The sequence below is a fragment of the Phodopus roborovskii genome, unplaced genomic scaffold (assembly GCF_943737965.1).
Source record: "Phodopus roborovskii unplaced genomic scaffold, PHOROB, whole genome shotgun sequence".
Classification (NCBI taxonomy): domain Eukaryota; kingdom Metazoa; phylum Chordata; class Mammalia; order Rodentia; family Cricetidae; genus Phodopus; species Phodopus roborovskii.
The window spans coordinates 5771662-5794423 of NW_026126433.1; the positions used below are offsets into that span (position 1 = coordinate 5771662).

Consider the following 22762-nt stretch of genomic DNA (forward strand, 5'->3'; position numbering starts at 1 on the left):
ATCAAATTTTCACCAATCATCAAAAATCATCATTTTTTTTTCCAGGCTCTGTAGTTTGTGTTTTGGAGCTGTTGATGTCTGTTTCCCCCTGATCTCCTCTAGAATAGAATTAATACTCCAGTGCTTTCCACTGTTTCCCCAAATGCTTGTTTTCCAACATGCAGTTGAAAGCATGAGAACATTCACCGGCTTAAGACAGAACCCATCACAACAAAGGAAAACAGGCTTTGGAGCTGGTCCTCTCAGGGGCCACATCCCTCAGGACTCCACATAACATAATGAATCTTAAGAGGCCCCAGTTTGCTTATCTGTGAAACAGGAATAAAATACAAAGAGGCAGGCTGAGGTAGGAAGCTGTAGACAAACAGGCACTCCCTAAGTACCAGCTTCCCTTTGTTTCCAACGATAGAGCTTTATCACTAAAACACACTATCAGAATAGACTACTCAAGCTGCAATCAATCCTTCCTGGCACTTCTTCATTTTCTTCTTAATGAAGAAAAAGCACCCAGCATTACGGAAAACAAAACTTTGGGGGGAAATCATCCATTTCATCATCCTGGTACCTCACGTTTCCACATCTGTGGTGGTGTGGTCTTTCCACAGAGGCCCCGTTTTCTTCCCAGTCACACACAGGGTGCTGAGTTTGGCCTCCTTGCCTGTAGGTGTGAGTAGATTTTATTCCAGGTGATGTTGAGAAGCAGCTCATGAGGAGGGAAAGAAAGGCCGTGGGGGTGTCAAAGCTCTCCTGATACTTTTTAAACAACCCTACTCCAACGTAGCAACCCTGTTATCCTGCACTGTTTCTTTAAATTGTTTGACGTCAGAGAGAGAATGCTATAGCAACCGTCTGTCAAAGTGGAATTAACTCCAAAGAAAGAAGGGGGTAGGGACAGGAGCAATGCCCCTGTGAAGAATCAGATTGGAAGGAGACATTTATTTATGACATTTTCAGTATAAAACACCCAGAGAGATGTGAACAAAGTCGCTTGGGATGCACACAGTGTTTAAGAGATTTGGCAGGATGCTGGGATAGGCCTTCCAGTCATTATCCATAATGAAGAGAATAACTTCCAAAGGCTGACAGTGAGAAACAGGCTCTGTGCAAGCACCGGTTTGTTCATAAATGTTTTCAGCACCTTTGGGAGGGGGGGTTGAGGGGGCCGGTATCACTAGCTTTATGTTCCCAGTAAACCTCAGGCCTCCACCGACGGCTGTACCAGGAGGCTTGGCTGGACTGACTTCGGATTTCACAGCTCCATAAGTGCAGAGGGTATCTGTGGCTCTCCTGGCTTGACCCTGCAGCCCCTCAAGCAGAGCAGCCCTGGCCAGGCCCAGCCGCGAAGAAGTCGGGCACACTGCTTAGACGGTGCGTCCAGAGGCACTCAGATAAATCGAAACTGCCTGCGATACGCTTTCCGCTTGCCAAACCCGGCAGAAGCTGCACGCCGTGCCCGCGCCCACCCGGTGCACCCCAGCCCAGGCCACGCGCGCCCCCGCCAGCCCCCTCCTCCTCCACTAAGACGCCGGCGCCCCTGGCCCTGCGCGCACCAAGCAGCCTCCACCCAGACCCAGCGCGCTCTGGGTTCTACGAGCCCCTCGAGCGCCCCCGCCCCGACCGCGCTCGCTCCCGCCAGCCCCCACCCAAGCCCCGCGCTCTGCTGCCTCGGCGCGTTCCCAGACCCTTTCCCCGGACTCGCGTGCCCCCGCCCCCGCTCCGCGCACCGCGCCCGGGTCCCCGGTCCCCGCCCCGTCCGGCGTGCAGGGCTCTGGGTGTGGCCGCCGTCTCGTGTAGTGGATCCTGCTCACGGTTCGCTCCCCGCAGCCGAACGCCCAGCAGCAGCGAGGTGGTGGCGGCCGGGCTCCAGGTAAGTGGCGAGCGCGGGCGGCGGGGCACCGGGCTCCATGTGGACGCGGGTGACACGTTGCGGTTTTCCGTGTGGACGCGGGTGGCACGTTGCGGTTTTCCGCGTAGACGCTCTCGGGAAGGCCCGGGACCACCCGAGGGTGCGGCCACCCAGGGAGTCTAGACGGTGATGGCTGCAGGACACGGAGCCCCCAAGTTCTCACGGGCTGCTGGAGTCTCCTTGGGTTTTGTTTTGTTTTGTTTGTTTGTTTGTTTCGGACCTATAGGAAGCCCGGGGCTTGGTTATTTTTAGTAGGGGGAATGATTTTGGATATTTGCGAGTTTAGAACAGGATAAAGCATTTTCTCATCTTTTCCCAGCATCTCTTTCTGCTTCAGAACAGAAATGATCATCTTGTACTGTGTGTGGCTCTCCACTGAGGGGGGGACTGCATTTTCAAAGTTGACAGACAGCTTCCAGTTGTTCGTAGCAGTGGATTTTGTTTTCTCTGCTCCTCTGTCACCTTTTCACTCTCTCTTTCCTTAAGGGGTGAAAATGTAGCCTTGTGTGGACCCGCACCCTACCAGGGAGCTGTCTTAAGACTTTGCAGTGTATTTATTAGTCCCTTTCAATATTGCGAACTGAAACGGTGACCGCCTGTATTTCTCAGCTTATCTGGATGATGGCTGACAAATGCTCATATGAGAGGGAAGTCTTTTACAGGAGTTGGACCAAACTGAATAAAATTTGTCTCTGCCAGGGTTCATTGCTGGCTCTGAAAGTTTCCTGTACATTTTAATAGTTTGATTGAGAACATTTAAGGAGTTTTCATTCTTGCATTTGGGTTTGCTGATGAATTTAAAACCGAAATAGAAACTTTGAAAATATTATTTAATGAATATTGCCAGTTCCCTTGTGTTTACTGCGACATTGATTCTGTGTGCTGTGGTTCGCCTGATGGCAAGCCTTAAGCCCATGGTCATTAGACAGGAAGCAATTTTGAGTTGTTGGTCTTTTATGAATAAACATATCAGTGTGTATTTTTACACTTTAAAAAATAGATCTTGGGACACTTTCAAAACTAAGAATGGGAGCTAAAATATTGGACTTTTTTTCCTGCCATTACCACATACTGCTGGAGATGGAGTGAATTTCGTCTTCTTCCAGGCATGTTATTTAAATTAGGTGGCTTGGTTATTAATTTCTTTACCTCGATTACTAGTTTAATCTGGTTTATTGAAGGCATTCCTCCCTGAAGTTGTCCTGGACCAGGGCAGTGAGCTGTACTATTGGTGTCATCTCTCAGTCACTTCTCAAAGGACACGTTGCACGTGTGTCCACAGGCAATGTGCACATCCACAGGCAAGGCGATGCTAAATGACTCGCTGAGGTCTTGTAACTGTTAACTCAAGTTGGATTCAAGGCAAGATCTCTCTGTCCATAGCAGGCATGGTTTTCTCTAGAACACATTTGTTTAGTCCCAGGCTCAAAGAGTGATCTTCAGCTACTCATTCATGTATACATAAATTTCCTAGATATGTCAGAAATGTGCGCTGGTTTCTCTGGTATGATTGCTACCACTTACCGGTGTTATTGTGTGCAACCAACCATCAGACACTGCCTCCCTGGCATCCCTGGATCCATGTCCCCCTTTTCTAGGGCACAGTTACTCTTTGGCATTAAGTAGTATGGATGACTTAACTGTCCTTCCAAACTAATGCCTCTGTTTTGACGTGGGCTCCAGAGAAACGACTATAACCACTTTGGAAAGGTGAAAGCAGGGTAGCAATCAACTCCACAATTGGTGGGGCTCCTCTGTAATCCCAGCTCCATCAGCTGAGGCAGGAAGGTGGTAAGAGGGATCTTTCCTGGGCTACATAGCAAGCACTTGTTTCCCAACAACAGCCCTGGTGGATGGCAGCCTGCTTTCTAATGTGGGATTCTTTGCTCTCCATTGTGTGATAAGCCAGGAGGCACTGGCATAGCTGTTTTCCTTGCTACCACTCCCTTTCTCTGAAGCTTCTGTGTGTCTGTGGGTCCCTGACATTGTTAGGTATTCTGTTCCATCTGCTCTAAAACACTTTTCTCACAATGTAGTGTTCTTCCTCAGTTACTGACCTATTTATTTTTTTTGTGTGTGTGTGATTTAAAATTATGTGTGTTTCTAGGTGCTTGAGTGCCAGGGCCTAGGGAGGTCTGAAGCTTCAGATACCCCTGAAGGCAGAGTTATTACAAGCCTTTGTGAGGCACTAAGGTATTGGGAATTGCTCTTGTGTTGTCTTTGAGGGCAGTGTGCTCTCTGAAGAACTGAGCCATCTTCTCTCCAGTCACTACAATCTTATTTGATCTTCAGTGAGTAGGACAATCTTCCTGGTCAACTGGAGGAACCTGGGTAGAGGAACCTGAAGAAATTTCTTCATCAGTTTGGCCTTTGGGCATATCTGAGGGACATTCTCTTGATGGGTAACTGATATAGGAGGGCCTAGCCTACTGTGGAAGTCATCCATAGGTAAATGAGCCTGGGCTGTGTAAGAAAGGTATCAGAAAGAGCCTGAGAGCAAGCTGCTTCCACTGTGGCCTCTGCTTTAGTTCCAGCCTGAGCTCCTGCCCTGACTCCCCTCAGTGATGGGCTCTCAAACATAGGTGTATATGCATGTGTGTGACTGAATGCACAGAACAACGTGCAGGAGTCATTTCCTTTGGTCCTAGGGTTAGAACTTGGGTCTTATTGACAAGTGCCTTTCCCTGCTGAGTCATCCCACTGGACCCGAGGCTGGCCTTTTTTTGAGAAAATAAAAATAAGTGCAGACAGATAGCCACTTCAGAGATGGGTGAAACTGAGTAACCTGGATGGGTAGGAGACTGGCACCACTTTGAACAAACCTTTCCCAAGAGTTTCTGGTTGCAGAAACTTGCTAATCTTGTTTATGTTCTGAGCTTAAAATGTGGATGGGGAGGGGCTAGAAATGGACCCAGCCAGTAAGAAGCCTGGCTGCTCTTGCAGAGGATCTGGATTGGGCTCTCAGCACGAGTGGTTCATAACCATCCATAACTCCAGTTCCAGAGGATCCAGACACATACCTACACACAGCTGTGAACACATACACATAAACAAGCTAGAGGGGGCTTTAATATATTTTTATTTTTGGACTCCATAACTGAGTAGAAACAGCAAATAATCTAACATCAGAAGAAAAAAAAATGAATTCAGGCCACTTTTGATCTCAATATAAAATGAACTGGGGAAGAAAGGCTTGAACTCTGCAGGGAGCTCTTATGTGCATGGTAGCTGTACAGTGGTCCTGAAGCTGTCTTACCTGTATTGAGAAGATGAGTGTGGTAATTTGAATGAGAATGGCCACTACGGTGGTTCATATGTTTGAAAGATTGGCCCCATTTAGTAAAACTGGGAAGGATTAGGAAATGTGACCTTGGGCTGGAGAGATGGCTCAGAGGTTAAGAGCACTGGCTGTTTTTCCAGAGGTCCTGAGTTCAATTCCCAGCGATCACACAGCTCACAACCATCTGTATTGAGATCTAGTGCCCTCTTCTGGCCTGCAGGCATACATGATCAAAGACTACAATGTACATAATAAATAAATAAATACATCTTTAAAAAATAAAGTAAAAGAAGTGTGACCTTGTTGGAAGAGGTGTGTCACTGGGAGTAGGTTTCAGTAGCCGATGCCAGGCCCACTGTCTCTCTGTGTCTTTGTCAGTCTCTGTCTCTGTCTCTGTCTCTCTCTCTTCCTGCTTCCTGATGATGAGGATGTAAAGCTCTCAGCTACTGTTCCAGCACTATGCATGTCTGTTTCCAACCATGTTGGTCATAGACTGGCCCTCTAAAACTGTAAGCAAGCTCCCAATTGAATGCTTTCATTTATAAGAGTTGCTGTGGTCCTGGTGTCTTTTCACACCAATAGAACAATAACAGGAGGTTGAGGGGGAGGGCCTATGGGGGACATGGGAGGATAAGAGGGAGAGGGAACTGGAATTGATATGTAAAATAAGATTGTTTCTAATTTAAACAAAATTTTATTTTAAAAATGTAAAAAAAAAAAAAAAGCAAGGAAAAACAATAGTAACAAGCACAATGAGGGAATTTATTGATATTTTAGGAGCTAGACTTTTTACTCTGAGACTAAGAAAATAAGGACTAAGGGCTGGGTGTGGAGCTCAGTTGGTAGAGTACTAACCTAGCACACCAAAGCCCTGTCATCCACCCCGGCCCAGCACCCTATAACGCAGCACTTGAGAGGCAGAATAGAGGTTTGGAAGCTCCAGATCATCCTTGCCTGCATAGCATGTTTTCAAGGTAGGCTGGGCTACATGAGACCCTGTCAGGAAAGAAGGAAGGGGCAGTGGGAAATGTCTGGTATTCTGTTGGGACTAGTGGCATCAATATGAACCCATGGTTAAAAGATGTAAACACACTTACATGAATGAATATGCACATACTCACACGTCTACATACCGAACACATATAGCATATATATGCATACAATTCCTAGCTCTGGCTGGTGAGAGCCTGGAAGTGTGGCCTTTTCTAACTGGCTGAGTCTAGAGCTGGCACCGGGAGGCTATAGGGTGAGCCCTGGACTTTGTGTTACAAATTAAGGACGTGTTGAAGACAATGCTGGGGAATTTCAAAAGGATGTAGCTTGAAAGTCTCTCCATGACCCAGTCTGGAGGAACTCAAGCACCAAAATGAATGACACACCCCATCAAAAAAAAAAAAAAATCCCCAAGTGCATGATGAGAGGCGTACATGATTCAAAGCAGGCCTGCCTGCCACTGCACCCCCCCCCCCTTCCACCCCTCTCTGCCCTCTCACTCTGCTTCAGCATCATATTTCCCCCTGTTGATCCAGATTGGTTGCTTTAGGGACTCTGTTTTTCCTGTTTCTTCTGCCTAGGGCCTCATGCTTGGGCCCAGCATCCTGCCAAACCCAGCCAAGCCCCCAGCCCTATTACTGTTTCTTTTGAAAGTCTCCCTGTATGAGCAGGCTGGCTTCTTACTTGTGGCTGGTAATCCTTGTGACTCAGTGCTAGGATTTCCAGGCGTGTGCTGCCTGCTGTGCCTGGCTGGCTCTTCCTTTTAAAGACATGGCTCCCTAATCACCTGTGATCTAACTTTGGGTGTTTTCCCATACCGTTCTTGACTGTGATTGAAGTGGGGTCATGTGCTATTGTGTTTTACTTTGGGTTCACTTCCTAATCAGATGAGAATAGAGGCCCTGACTTAGTGGATGCTCCAGTTGCTTTGATAAAATAAAATAAAATACTCTAACAAAAGCCGTTTTGAGCTCACAGTTCAAGGTGTGGTTGGTTGCTGTAGGAGAAGCCACAGCAGCAGGTGCTTGAGGTAATCCCACAGGCATGCCCAGAAGCTCATCTTCAGGTGGCTCTGGGATCTGTCAGGCTAACAGCACTGTCCATCATAGTACCACAGCAATGGTTCTTGGTTATTGCACCTCTAGAGCCTGGAGTATTCCTGTTCACTGTTGGCACAGACACTGGACGGATGGATGGATATGGTTAGCAGAACGAGTGTTGGCACTCCTGTTTGCCAGCTCTGTGTTTGATGAATGCTATTTGACAGGGACCAGACACTGCTGCCAGAGACTCCTCTGGCACTGCTGAGTGAGGCTGTGCGGTTCTGGAAGTCAGTGAGTCTCCAGCCTTGCTTTACACAGTCACCCTTCTCTTGGCTGCCCTCTACTGGAGGTGATTGTAACAGGGAGTGCATGAGTGGATAGATCACCAGAGAGAAACAGAAATGGGAAAACTCAGGTCACAAACTAGGTGGTTGATTCCCTTAAAGAACTCATTAAACCAGGAACTTATCTGGTAAAGTGTTTTCCTTGGACTAGATCCTCACTGTTGCATAAAACTAGGTGTGGTAGTCCTAGCATTCAGAAGGTAGAGGCAGGAGAACAGAGTCAGCCAGGGCTACACAAACACTTGAGACCAGTCAGGGCTACACACAAGACCTTCTTTCAAAGAAAGTCAATTGGAAATTTCTAATTGTATGGGCCAGCTGTGGTGTCACACATGTTTAATCCCAGTACTCAGGAGGCAGAGTTGGGTGGATCTCTGTGTGTGTGGAGCCATCCTGGGCTACATAGACAAATGGTCAAATTAATCCTCATCTGATGTCAAAGAATGGAGAGAAAATGGTGGGTGGTAGATCGTAGGGGCAGATAGCTTAGGGTGAGGAGCTGGCGGTGGGGATGGCAGTGCCCAGACCCTGTACTGGAGGTCATGCTCTTCATCAAGATACACCTATAGTTTCATGCTGATGTTCTGGAGTAGGGGTCCTGGGTACCAGGCAGTACATTGCTTGTGAGCAAAAATTCTTGATAAGTTCTGGGCAAGTGTCTCCTGGTACTATTTCTCCATGTGCACCATTCCCCAGTGTGCACCATTCCCCAGTGTGCACCATTCCCCCAGTGTGCACCATTCCCCAGTGTGCACCATTCCCCAGTGTGTAACATTCCCCGGTGTGCACCATTCCCCAGTGTGCACCATTCCCCCAGTGTGCACCATTCCCCCAGTGTGCACCATTCCCCAGTGTGCACCATTCCCCCGGTTTGCACCATTCCCCCCAGTGTGCACCATTCCCCCGGTGTGCACCATTCCCCGGTGTGCACCATTCCCCCGGTGTGCACCATTCCCCAGTGTGTAACATTCCCCCAGTGTGCACCATTCCCCAGTGTGCACCATTCCCCCAGTGTGCACCATTCCCCCGGTTTGCACCATTCCCCGGTGTGCACCATTCCCCAGTGTGCACCATTCCCTGGTGTGCACCATTCCCCCAGTGTGCACCATTCCCCCCGGTGTGCACCATTCCCCGGTGTGCACCATTCCCCCAGTGTGCACCATTCCCCAGTGTGCACCATTCCCCCAGTGTGCACCATTCCCCCAGTGTGCACCATTCCCCAGTGTGTACCATTCCCCCAGTGTGCACCATTCCCCCAGTGTGCACCATTCCCCGGTGTGCACCATTCCCCGGTGTGCACCATTCCCCGGTGTGCACCATTCCCCCAGTGTGCACCATTCCCCGGTGTGCACCATTCCCCCGGTTTGCACCATTCCCCGGTGTGCACCATTCCCCGGTGTGCACCATTCCCCAGTGTGCACCATTCCCCCGGTTTGCACCATTCCCCGGTGTGCACCATTCCCCGGTGTGCACCATTTCCCGGTGTGCACCATTCCCCCCCGGTGTGCACCATTCCCCGGTGTGCACCATTCCCCCAGTGTGCACCATTCCCCCGGTGTGCACCATTTCCCAGTGTGCACCATTCCCCCGGTGTGCACCATTCCCCCTGTTTGCACCATTCCCTGGTGTGCACCATTCCCCGGTGTGCACCATTCCTCCGGTGTGTACCATTCCTCCGGTGTGCAACATTCCCCAGTGTGCACCATTTACCAGTGTGCATTCTGAGACCTTTTGTCCCAGATGTTCACAGAACATGCTCTTCATTCTGCTTTGGAATAGTACTCACATAAAATGAAAACTTCCCCCACTACTAGGGTGTGAACCCAGGAGCTAGAATAAGGGCCACGTTTTCAGCTGTAGAGAAATCAACTGAATTCTATATATTCTGTGCACAAGGAAATTGGTCCTTATGATCAGAGAGCAAATTGTCACTGAGTCTTGAGATTTTTTATATGTTAAAAATTTTATTACATTTATTTTTGTGTGTATGCTTGCATAAAGACTTACATGCCACAGTGGAGATCAGGAGACAACTTTTTAGGCTTTTTTACTATGTGGATTCCAGGGATTAAATTTATCTTAGCAGCAAGTGCCTTCATTCCATGGATCATCTTTCCAGACACACACACACACACACACACACAGAGAGAGAGAGAGAGAGAGAGAGAGAGAGAGAGAGAGAGAGAGAGAAGCATACGTGCACACATACCCCAATATGGCCTTGAACTCAGAGATCTGCCTGTTTGTGTCTCTTGAATGCTGGAATTAAAGGCATATACTACCATGCCTCTCCAGTTTTAATACTTTTAAGTGGAAATTTAGCAATGGGTAGCTTGACTTAGGACTTGTTCCCTCCTAATTTTAACAAGGTGATTTGCTTGTATGGTGTGAGTGCATACACTCTTAATTCCTGAGCCATCTTCCTAGCCCTTCCCCTGATTTTTATGACTTCTTCACCAAAACACTTTGCCTAGTACTTAGTGTAAATACTGGCTTCCACTGTTTGGTAATATGAAATTAGGACCCAGTCCTGCACCTCGGGCTGGATGAGGCTCTGTTTCCTAACTGGCATGTGCCACAGAATAAATTAGGGCAATTAAGGTATGGAGGAGGCAGTTTTTATTCTAGAATTCTACAAATTAAATAAAACATAGTAAATCCAGACATGGTAGTACATGCCTGAAACAGCACTCACAAGGCTTAAGTTAGCCTGGGCTACGTAGTAAGCCTTCCTTAAATAAATGAGTGGAATATGCTAGATGGTTATTTCAGGAAGATGAAGTTTGTCAATAGAGGTCTCTGGTGGGCACTGCCCAGCATGGTGTCGCTCTAAGGACTGCCCACTGTGTATTCCCTTGGGTTGTGCTACAGAAACGTCCATTCCTACCTGTGTGGGTTGCTATCCCAGATCCACCTGGGGTTTGTTGAGGCAGTGTAGCCACCTGAAACCCCAGTGCTGGGGAATAGACAGGAGAATCCCCTGGGCTCACCACTTAGGTAGCCTAACTGAATAAATAGGCAAGCTCCAAATCCAGTGAGAGACCCTGCCTCAAATAATAAGATGGAGACTGACCGAGGAAGATACCGGATGTCAACCTGGGGCCTGCATACCCACATATACATATGAGAGAACACTGACACACCCATGCCATACACACATAACTAATTAGTATCTTTCATGCCTTACGTGAGCTTTTGCAATCTGTGTGGAGATTCTCAGTAGCTAAGAACATACATGTCCTCGTCCCCGGTAGACAGAAAGGCCCTGCGCTCACACAGCAGCAGTATTGTGCAGATGGCAGAATGCCTTGCTTTGGTAAAAGTTGTGTGGATGTTTAAAGACGTGCTGTGAGAAGGCCATTGAATTACACAGCTGCATTGTTTTCAATGCAAACACTTGTTACTGGCATAGCCAGCTTTTAAAAGGTACTCGATTGGAGGCTTTACAGGGCTCTCAGTATGTGATAGTTTTTCCGGATGAACCAGATACTCAGTGCTGAAACACTTAGTCAAGTTATAGCAATAGAAAGAGCATCATGATTATCAAATACCTTTGTAAAGAATTCTTAATTTCAAATTGTGTTGTTGACTCCTGTTCTGCTTCTCCAGGTAGTTGTGATAATTTTGATTCACTGTTCCAGTTTGACCTGGATAAAACCACCATTGGGGAAAAGTCTTTGGAGATCATTACACTATGCATTTCTGGTGCATCTCAAAGGGATGTGTGAGGGCGGGAGAGACAGCTCAGAGTTTAAAATGCCTGCCACATAAGCATGAGGTCAAATCCCCAACCCTTCATATAAAGGGTGGGCGAGGCAGCCTCAGGAGGCATAGTCTGGGGACCCCCAGAACAGCCTGGCTACCAGGACCAGCCATATCAGTGAACTCTGGGTTCGATTGAGGGTCCCTGCCTCAGTGAATCAGGTTGAACAACAGATAGAGATAATTCCCACACACTTAAAAACATGCGCACATGCCTGGCAGTGGTGGCCCAGGCTTTTAATTCCAGCATTTGGGAGACGGAGGCAGGTATATTTCTTTAAGTTCAAAGCCAGCCTGGTCTACAAAAGCTAGTTCCAGAACAGCCAGGATTGTTACACGGAGAAACCCTGTCTCAAAAACAGAACAAAACAAAAAACAAACTATGCACACATATACCCTACACATGAAAAGGGGGGAAAAGGAAGTATGAGTGTCTTGTATACATTGTGAGCATGTGGGTTTGTGCTCACGTGTGTAGCTACAAGTGTGTGTATAAGTGTGTGTGTGTGCTCACACCCATGCACATGCAGAGGACTTGTTCCTCAAGCAGCTTGACTTTTTTGAGACCAAGTTCCTCACTGGTCTGGGGCTCGGTGATCAGTCTAGGCGGGTTGGCTACTGCACCTCAGTGACCGCCTGACCCCGCTGTCTAGTGATGGGATAGTGTAGTGCACGCTAGCACACCTGACTTTTGTTCATGGGTTCCGAGGGCTGGACCCAGCCTCTTATGCTCGTGGAGTGGACTGCACTCTACCGACTGAGTCATCTCCCAACCCCCAAGAGGCTCGTATGTACCTCAGGCTCCTTTTTATCTTCCCTTCCTCCCAGGAGGAAAGTTTCTTAATTAGCTGTCTGAATCCTGAGAAATACAAGTATTTGAGAAATGAATGAAGCCGGGAGCCTACAAAGAAATAGAGAAGGAACAATCAAGTCCAAGAGAGGGAGAGAAGTTGAATGTTATGACAGCCACGGAGATAAAGTTAAGTGAAAAGGTGGGTCCACACTCCAGCAGGCTGAAGGACAGAGGCTTCATGCATGACGGGTGCCAGGTGTGTGTGCGCTGGTCTCAGCTTTACTGTTAAACGAGTGTGAAACTCATCTCAGTCTCGATTTCTGTCCTCCTTGTGTTCTAATTCGTTACGTTTAAGTTATGGTTCCTGATGAACCTCAGGAGCTGGATCAAGTTTGCTTGGTTATAAGTAGTGTTTGCACTGCAATTGAACACCTGGTGGAGGAAGTAGAGTGTGAGCTACAAGTTGTGTTCCTAGACTGTTTTATCATCCCTTCCCTTAAAGAAGTTAAAGTGCTGGTTTATACTTTTTCTTCCTTTAGGATTTTTGAGATAAGGACTCTTGTGGCTCAGGCTGACATTAAGAGTTGCCATGCAACCAAGGATGACATTGAATTCCTGATCCTCCTACCTCTACCTCCCCAATCTGAGATCATAGGTGTGCACCTGTGTATTCATGTATTCATTCATCTTAATACACTGGTTTTTTTTTTTTCCCCTTTAACTCTCTAAGTGATGCTGTGATGGGGCTTTTCTTTCCATAGTGTTTTTAGGAGCTGCCTATGTTGTAGCTAATCAGAACATTTGCATTTGTTGCTGTGTATTAACACTGTGTATCACAGACATCACCCATTTGGCCAGGAGCAGGTCTGTTATGATTTATTGTGATTTAAACATCTACTGAACAGCCGTACCCTGTTGTGGCGTGCAGGCACTAAAGTGTCTGCTTTTGGGGTTTCTGCATCCAGAAATGGAAACGGATTGTCAGGTTGAAAGATACCCATGGAAGCCAGGCAGTGGTGGTGCATGCATGCCTTTAGTTCCAGCACTTGGGAGGCAGAGGCAGGCAGATCTCTGTGAGTTTGAGAAGACCTAGTTCCAGGACAGCCTCCAAAGCCACAGAGAAACCCTGTCTCAAAAAAAAAAAAAAAAAAAAAAAAAAAAAAAAAAAAGAAAAGAAAAGAAAAGAAAAGAAAAAAAAGTGCTTCTAAGAGCTGGCCCACTGGGATCTGAGTTAAGGTTTGTTTCCAGCTTCACCAGCTCCTGCCTCACATTCAAGGTGTGAAACTCTACTTTGGTGTGCACTTCCCTAATGTTTGAAGTAGTGTCTCAATTGCATATTGGTATCTGCCATGTTCCCTGCTTGACCCCTCTCTGTGCACATGTCCCTGTTCATCGGTGATTGGTTATAGCACTGGATTTAAGGAGTTGCTTTTAAAATTCTAGATGTGAGACTGGAGAGCTGGCTCAGTGGCTAAAAGCACTTGCTACCCTTACAGAGGACTCAGGTACAGTTCCCGGCATCTACATGGTGTCTCACAACCATCTGTAACTCCCATCCCAGAGATGCATCTGGACATGCATGTGGTACATAAACATAAATGCAGGCAGACGTTCATAGACATGGCACTAAAAAATAAAAATTCTTGATGCTGTCTTTCCTTAACTCGTTCTTCCTTTCCCTCTTCTCCCCTATCTCTGTTCACCCTCTCTCCGTCTCTTTCCCTCTCTCTCTCTCTCTCCTCCCGTTTCTTCCCTTCCCCATCTTCCCCTCTCATGTAGCCCAGGCTGGCCTGGGCTCACTGTGTAGCTGCCATGGCCAAGGCAACTTAGAAAGCATTTAATTGGGGGCTCGCTTCAGCGTCAGAGGGTGAGTCCATGGCCATCATGGTGGGAACCTTGGCAGCAGGCAGGCTGGCGTAGTATGATGCTGAAGAGGTAACTGAGAGCTCACACTCTGATCCATTAACTGCAGGCAGAGGATGGAGACTGAGCCTGGCATGGGCTTTTGAAACCTCAGAGTCTACCACCAGTGACACACCTCCTCCAAAAAAGCCACACCTAGGCCAACAAGGTCACACCTCCTAATCCTTCCTAAACAGTTCCACCAAATGGGGACCAGACCTTCGTACATATGAGCCTACAGAGCCATTCTCATCCAAACCCTCATGCCTGTTATTCTAGCGCCTGGGAACAGATCGGAAGGATCTGTTCAAACCAGCTTCAGGCTGAGTATGGCATATGACTTAATCTCAGAATGTGGGGGCAAAGTCAGGTGGATCTCTTGAGTTTGCGGCCAACCTGATGTACATAGTGAGACTTTGTAACAAGCAGAGAAAGCGAAACAAAAGACAGCCTCTCCCTGGACCTGTTATCAGTTCCTACAGTTTGGTCTTAAATACTCCATCTCAAGCTCTCTCCCTCATCTTCTAATCTTGATGACCTAAAGTGAGTGATAGAAAGACCAACTCTCTGTGTATACTGGGGTTTTGTGGCACCAGATGTATTAAGTGGGGACACGACTGTTCCGAGGTGTGGTTGAGGAGGTTTCTATTGTAGCTAGGAGGGAGAGATCAGTCAGAGGCAACCACTGTTAGAGTCCAGAGCGTGGAGAGAAAGTACTACCCTGAACATGGCCCACAGACTGGGCTGGGCCATGAGAGGAGAGAGAACAGTGGAGGAGCAAGAGAGGAAGAAAAGAGAAAGGAAAGAGAAGTCCAAGAGAGAGGAGGCCAATGGACCAAGGTTACTTAGGGACGGGAAGCTGGAGGAAGGAGGCCCATGAACTGGTCAAGTTTAGGGTAGGGGTGGGGTGAGAAGCACAGAGAGGAGCCATGGGTAGTTGTGATGCTGAGAAAGCCTGAGGACAGCATGTGCTTTGGTGTGCAAATAGATACCACAGTAGATGTTTGTCCTGAGTTTCTTTTGGACCTGACATTCTCCTTACCATGGGTTTTCTAGAATAGCAAGGGGTAGGTATCTGGAATACCATGTATGCATCTGAGAATGTTGGGATAAGAAAAGGAAAAGGGGAAGCTCATGAAGGAGGAAGGAAACAAAAGAGAAATGTCTTCCTAAGCTGGGAACAAAGGCCATTGCTTACTCGGCTGTGTCTGGAGCTAGTGTCGGCTCTTGGGGGAGCTAGCTACATTTGAATCACTTATGTGGGATACTGCAGAAGTTCCCGAGTATTCCCTTGTGGGCTCTGCTCTCTTTCATAGAGAGTTTATTTCTGAAATTCCTCCATGGAAGGGTTGGCAGAAATGACTCCATGTTGGTATTGACAACTTTCATGTCATATTCCTGCATAAAGTCCGCCTGTAAATGATCTAGTTGTTTATTTATTAAGCAGTTTTAAGTTCCAGTAATGTTGGCTGTTTTGTTTACATTTGGAAGGACTAAAAAGTTATGTGTCCATGCTTTACATGTTAATTGTCCTCCCTGCTTAGTTCTTCTCGTGAGACTCCCCAGGAGACCAGTCACAAAGGATGAGTGAACTGGAGCAGTTGAGGCAGGAAGCCGAGCAGCTGCGGAATCAGATCCAGGTAGGAAGTGTTCTGCTTTGAAGCTTCACTGCTTAGTTCGGTTTCAGCAGTGTGTAAACACCATTTATTAGTTTATCAGTCTGTTAGAGTGGAAACTTTACGCCAGCATCAATATACCCAAAGAGTCTGGAATGTTCTAGTGGAAGTTCCATCCCAGGCCACCTCCCCATTGCTCTCCAAACCCTGCTGCATTACAGAAAGCCTGCCAAATGATGATCCCCCCACTCCCACAGGGTATTTAAACTGCCCCCCAGAAAACAGTCTCTCTTTCCCATCTCCTCTCTGAGGGGCTGGAAGGCCATCTGGCAGCGTTGTATCCATTGTATGTGAGCTTTTTTTAATTCAGTTTGATTTGGTCTGATTTGGATTATTCAAGGTGCAGAAACTTTTCAGGTCAACACATACTAAATCATTCATGAGGCTAGAAATGGTTGGCCTGAGCTAGTTGTGATGTCACACATTTGTAACCTCAGCACTCAGGAGGTAGAGACAGGAGGATCTGCAATTCAAGGTTATCCTTTGTTACTTAGCAAGCTCAGAAGCCTTGCTTGGACTAAACAAGATCCTGTCTCGAGGAAACAATATGGAAATGGTTAAGTTATTTTTATCATGCTTCTAGAAAACTCTTCCCCCCAAATCATTCCAAACAAGTACACATGCTGGCAAATTACACTGAAAAATGAGTAGAAAAATGAGTAGCATTCATAGGGCTGCTAAGCCTGATGACCTTAGTTCTGTCATAGGACCCACAGAATGGAAGGAGAGAACAGACTCCTGACAGCTGCCCTCTGACCTCCACATAAGTGCTGATGAGCATGCCCCCCCACACAAAGTAAAAACTTAAAATTAGTGAAAAATAAAACGTGCAATCTAGCTGAGAGACAAGTGTAATGATGAGAATATTTATATATTCTATCAAGGGGTCAGAAAAGTTGCTCAGTGATTAAGAGCACTTGCTGCTTTTGCAGAGGACCCAAGTTCGGTACCCAGAGCTTACATCAGGAGAGACTCACAACTCACCTATAACAAGCTCCAAGGAATTAACACTCTCTTCTGGCCTCTATAGGCAACACACACACACACACACACACACACACACACACACACACACACACACACACACAAAAATAAAAATGAAGTATGTTTTAAAAACTATAAAGTTTCAAAATTGTACATCTTATAAGGGTCAAGTATCTAGAATATATAAAGAACTACTATATTTGAACATAAAAAGACAACCTGATCTAAAAGTTGGAAAAATCTTTAAATAGAAATCCCTTCAAAAACATAGAAACACAGATATATAAGCACACACACAACACACTCACAGACACAAACACAGATGTACACCAATGATGTGTACATACAGATTTATACTCATAGACAGACACATAGAAACAGACAGACAGACAGACAGACAGACAGACACACACACACACACACACACACACACACACACACACACACAGAGGAAGTACATGGAAAGATTCTCAATAAAACCCAAACCACAGTGAGATATACTTCACAACTAAGGTGGTTGTAGCTAAAGCACAGACCATCGTAAGAGTCAGCAGTGATCTTGCTAAGGAAGCAGAGCCCTGAACATTTCTGGTGCAAGCAGCTCTGAACAATAGCATTTAGAATTCCCAAAGAGATTGAAAACATGGAAACAACATGCTTTGTAATAACTGAAAAGTGGAAACGATCTGTGCCCAAAAATCTCAAGATAGAATGCTGAAAAGTCATCCTTTAGACCCACCACCCTTAAAAAGGAGGCACACTGCTTGTGCAGTAATGTGGCTGAACCTTGGAAACATGCAAGGTGGAAGAAACTATGTACTGTATTCATTGGCTTACAAGAGAGGTCTGATTGGCAGGTCCACACGGAAAGGACAGAGTGGAGGGAGAAGCTAAGGCATGCAGAGAAAGGGGATCAGGTAGATAGTTTCTTTGGGAACAGGTAGCATGGTAGATATGTCCTAGATTGGATCATTGTGTGGTTCAATTCCCAATGTACTGAAATACCGCTAAATTCCTTACCTTAAAATGGCTGCTTTTATGTTAGGTAAAGTTTATTCCAGAAAAATTTAAGAATAAGATGATGTGATACAGTAAATGTTTATTTTCAATAAATACAGGTCTGTCCCATCTAGACACGCCCCCCCACCTTAACATGTCATCATCTTTCTTTGCTCTAGGATGCCAGGAAGGCCTGCAATGATGCCACACTGGTTCAGGTAAAGTATCCCCAGCTCATGTCAGCAGTTCACGTGAAATATCATAGTACCAGTGACATTCAGATTTGTTACTGAAGGTGCTGTCCACAAATACACTGCTGAAATGGACGTCTATCTGTGGGACAGCAAGCGCTGTGGAGACATGTGGAAGCATTGTCATGCTTATTATGCACTTTCTGAATCTTTTCAGTGTATGCTAAGGAAGCCTTTTTTCTATGCACCATCCGTCCGTGTGTGTGTGTGTGTGTGTGTGTGTGTGTGTGTGTGTGTGTGTGTGTCCTTCAGAGGCCTGAGTAAAGAGTCAGATTCTCGTCAACTGAATTACAGATGTCTATGAGCTGCCACTTGGGTGCTAGGAATTGAACCCGGGTCCTCTGGGAGAGCAGCCAGTGCTCTTAATTGCTGAGCCATCTCTCCAGCTCCATGGCTTTCTTATTTATACAAATTAAAAATGTTTTCTTTAGTAACATATTTCTCGTTTCCCTTTGTGGCTGGTGCATTTTTTTTCCCTATCAAACATCCTGTGCCCATATTTGTGGGCACACTGTGACAACTGAGTACACATACAGTTAACATCAGGGTAGTAAGAACTTCCAGTGTTTGTTGTTGCTTTGTGTTGAGAGACCCAAGCCACCTCTCTTCTACTTCTTTATTAACTGTTTGATAGGGGCTGACAAGATGGCTTCAGGCTAGGCAATTGCTATGCAACCCTGGAGACCTCAATTGGATCCCCAGAATTTGAGTAAGATGGAGGGACAGAAAAAGTTCTACAAAGTTGCATGTACCCCCCCCCCCCACACACACACACACACGCACGGCTGGCATATGTTGCAGACAGCTCTCTTGATGAGCAGTCGGAACCTGTCCTTGCAGGGCAGCTTGCCCAGCCACACGTCCTCCTTCCTACCTATCTTCTTTTCCACTATGGTTGGAGCTTTGCTAAAGTTTGGAAGTGCATGTGTACCGTCAGTTCCTCCTGTGAAGAGGCATCCTTGTGTACAGCAGCACACAGCATGACCTGTGTTAGTCATGGTTGTGTGAAATGAAGTCACAAAAAGCAGGTGTGTTGTATTCTTTATACTAAATCACAATCAGCTACTGTGGATTTGTCTCTGCTTTTTAATCTACTAACACATCTAAGGCAAATAGTAATGTTACTGTCTCTTTTTAAAGATCACATCTAATATGGACTCAGTGGGTCGAATACAAATGCGAACAAGGCGCACGCTGCGGGGCCACCTCGCTAAGATCTACGCCATGCACTGGGGATATGATTCCAGGTCAGTGGCTGTCATTTCTAAACTGCCCGTAGGAGTTTTTTCATTAAGAATCATTTGTATTTTTTCTCTTCAAAACAAACCTTATTTGTGCAGTGTAGTAAAAAAGGCATCAATTATGAGCTGTAAAAGGAGATTGTATTGGTCTGGATCATAAAAAGCTGGAGTCAGATGTAGAGGAAAATGTTGAGAAATCAGAGAAAAGGAGCAAACCACAGCACACTCCCTGCTTATATCTACAACACTTCCTGTCTGTCTGTACAGACCTCCAGACTCTAGCTAGTGGCAAGCTCCATTTTCTGACCCTCAGACAGGCTTTCTATGTGCAAGAAAGCTATCACCACAATGAACAAGTTCCTTGCTCTAGGAATGAATATTCATTAACACTTAAGAGGTCGAGAGCTGTTTGTTCCAATGTGGGGATCAAACCCAGGGCCTTCTACTTGCTGTATCCCCAGCTTGAAGTTCACAGAGTTTTTAGGGCAGGCAAGATGGCTTCTTGGATGAAGTTGCTTGTCTGGCAAGTTGTCCTCTGATCACTACATGTGGGCCACAAAAGGGCATAAACATACAGAGTAGGATTACTGCCAGCAAATAGTTTAAAGTTTCTAATATGAAAAATGAATTTGCTTCCCCAAAAGATCTTTGTCTCGTAACTTGTGGAAACTATTTAGAGGTGGGTTTCTTTCTTTGTTCCAGAATTATTATGCCTTCCCAGTGAGAAATCACTCAGCGCATTTGGAGATACTTAAAGAAGAAAGTTCTTTAAGATAGCACATTTCTGGTTATGGTGACTGCTCAAGGTGGAGCTGGCCCTGGATAGAAGATTCCACTAACTCATACACCTTAGGCTTTTGCACCCCACGTACACTGTCGTCCTTGACTCTCTTTCAGATCCTGGCCCAGGTTAGACTTTGAACAGTTTAAACAGACGGGAGCCTGCAAGTCTGGCTGTGTAGGCAGATGAAAGACTTACACAGTAAAGATACTACATATTGCCAGAACCATTTTAGTATACCGGTGTATACTTTTTCAGATAGCTGTCACCCCTGGTCCTCTTGCCCACTTGGCAGAATTTTGCTGTTTTCAGGAGAACCGGGGCTCTATGGCCAGCCAGGACTTAACTTTGTTGTGACCCTGTGCTGCCTCTTGCCGCCTGTTCAAGGAATGTTCTTTGAGATGAAGACAGCCTAATGGCTGGTGGTAAACCAAGAGTTGTCTCCTGTGTTGTGGGAACTCAGCCTAATGGCTGGTCAGTCCTAGCATCCTAGCATCTTACGGCTCAGTTATCTCTAACAAGCCTGGCCAGCAAACCAGAAACACCCTTTTTTGGAGGAGCAGTCCTTTGACTAAAGTCTACCTTGTGTGATTTATTGTTTGCCGAGCAGATTAGTAAAACCTTTATAACAGCATTATCTTTTAGAAATGTTATAATGTGTTTTTTAATATGCTCAAACTGTTTTTTTTGGGGGGGGAGGGCTTGTTTCTTTTGAGACAGGTTATTGCTAAGTAGCTTCAGTTAGCCTCAGAGTCCTCCTGACTCGGGCTCCTGAGTGCTACAGTTACAGGTATATAATTACAGAGGTCATGACTGCTCCAGGGTATAATTAGGGGAGACACCCAGATGCATTTGGAAGAGTCTAGAGCAGAGAGAGAGAGAGAGAGAGAGAGAGAGAGAGAGAGAGAGAGAGAGAGAGAGAGAGAGAGAGACTCAGCGGGGCTGCAGACTAGACCTAGCTATGGGGGGGGGGCAGCATAGGGTTATAAAGAAAATGAGGAAATGGGGGAGGGAGGGAAGCCTGTGAGGTGAGGGAGTGTAGGGTAGGGGGAAGGTGAGAAGAGCCATCGTGGACTCTGAAGTGTGTAACAGGTACTTGTGATTTGAGGGAGCCTGGAGGCAAGCATGGGCTTTGGTGTGCTAATAGGCAGCACAGACAGCCTTTTGTTCCTTCAGTCTTTTGGAATTTGGGGAAATGGCATTTCCCAGGGACCTGACAAAGTAAGCATACCATTCCTAGCCAAAACATGGTCTTACTCTTTATTAGTATTAAAATACCAGTTAATAAACAAGTACTTAAGTGTGTCTACATTTAAATTGTGGATGTTACTATACTTTATCAACTAACTCCACAAAAGACTGAATTATACAAATGAATATTTTGATTGAATACATTTTTTTTTTCTTTCTCTCTCTCTCTCTTTTTTTCCTACTTCTTTGAGACAGGGTTTCTCTGTGTAACCCTGGCTGTTCTAGAACTTGCTCTGTAGACCAGGCTGGCTTCAAATGCACATAGATCTGCCTGCCTCTGGGATTGTAGATTAACAGGCCAAGCAATTGAATAATCTTTTACTTCCCCAGGCTAACACATATGTACACTGTTATTCTATGATTGTTTGTTTGTTAATCACTTTGTTTCTGTTTTCTGAGTTTAATATAATCTTGAGCTAAAAGTGGGGATGGTGTTGAAATCACTAACATAGTATGCATACCTCTTAGAAGGGAAGAGATAAAATTATATGTTGACAACTAACATAAAGCTAAGGCAGATTTTTTTTTTAATTAAATATAAAAGTATTTTCCCTGGGCCAGCAAGATGACTGAGTGGGTGAGAAGCTGTTGTTACCTGATGACCTGAATTTGCACCCCAGAACTTGTAGTAGAGAGAGCTGGCTTCTGCAAGTGGGCCTCTGACTCCCCCCCACACACATACACACATATAAATAGATAAATTAACTATTAAAAATAAATTTGCCTTGATACCATAGAGTTTTAACCAAAATTTAATTACTGAACGATGTTAGTGATTATTTTCTTAATTTCTTTTTCTCAAAAATAAAATATCATCTAGTAACCTGCCTCCCGTTCCATGTATTCTGCTGATTAATTCCTGGGTTACTGCTTCTGTCAGCACGATGGATGCAGTTGATTTCCACGTTTTCCTTGGGACCCTGTCAGCCCACCTGTGGGCTTTCCATTCTGTAAACACAGTGGGATTGGACACTTGCCTACAGAGAAGAAAACTGAGTGGTTTTTGTAATTGTACTTTTTTTCATATCTTTTACATTTTATATGTAGTGACAAAGCAAAATCCTAGAACAGAACAGCAACATAAAAAAAAAAATTCAGTGACCATGTAGCCAAGAATTTTTCATAAATTAGTGGAGCAAAGCCCCATCTGTGTTCTCAGCTGCAGGACTGGAAGGTGCACAGGTCCCTGAACTCCAGAATTTTCCTGCCTTTGTTCACTCATCACTCCTCTTAGGACACGTTTAGCTTTTGCTCTCAGAAATTCCAGTTTCTGGGGCTGGAGAGAAGACTTAGTGGTTAAGAATATGTACTGTTCTTCCAGAGGACCCAAGTTTGAGTCCCAGCACCCACATCCAACCACCTGTAACTCCATCTCCAAGGGTTATGACACCTCTGGCTTCCATGGCGCCTGCACTCAAGTGTGTGTACGAGCATACATAGACACTGTCCTTGTCTCTTGTTCATTTGTGTTTGTTTTTTGAGACAGAGTTTCTCTGTGTATCCTTGGCTGTTCTAGAACTAGCTCTATAGACCAGGCTAGAAATCCACCTGTGCCT

The 22762-nt window shown here is 45.8% G+C and overlaps 1 protein-coding gene across 1 annotated transcript in view; it reads left to right on the forward strand.

Moving 5' to 3' along the window:
* Positions 1–1727: 1727 nt before the first annotated feature.
* The window catches only part of Gnb4 (G protein subunit beta 4), a 34334-nt gene continuing 13299 nt past the window's right edge, over positions 1728–22762 (forward strand). Inside the window, exons 1-4 of the mRNA XM_051185840.1 lie at positions 1728–1867; positions 15568–15663; positions 17862–17900; positions 19074–19180. Of these exons, the coding sequence (XP_051041797.1) occupies positions 15607–15663; positions 17862–17900; positions 19074–19180 (203 nt within the window). The 5' untranslated portion in view covers positions 1728–1867; positions 15568–15606. The remainder of the gene's footprint in view (positions 1868–15567; positions 15664–17861; positions 17901–19073; positions 19181–22762) is intronic.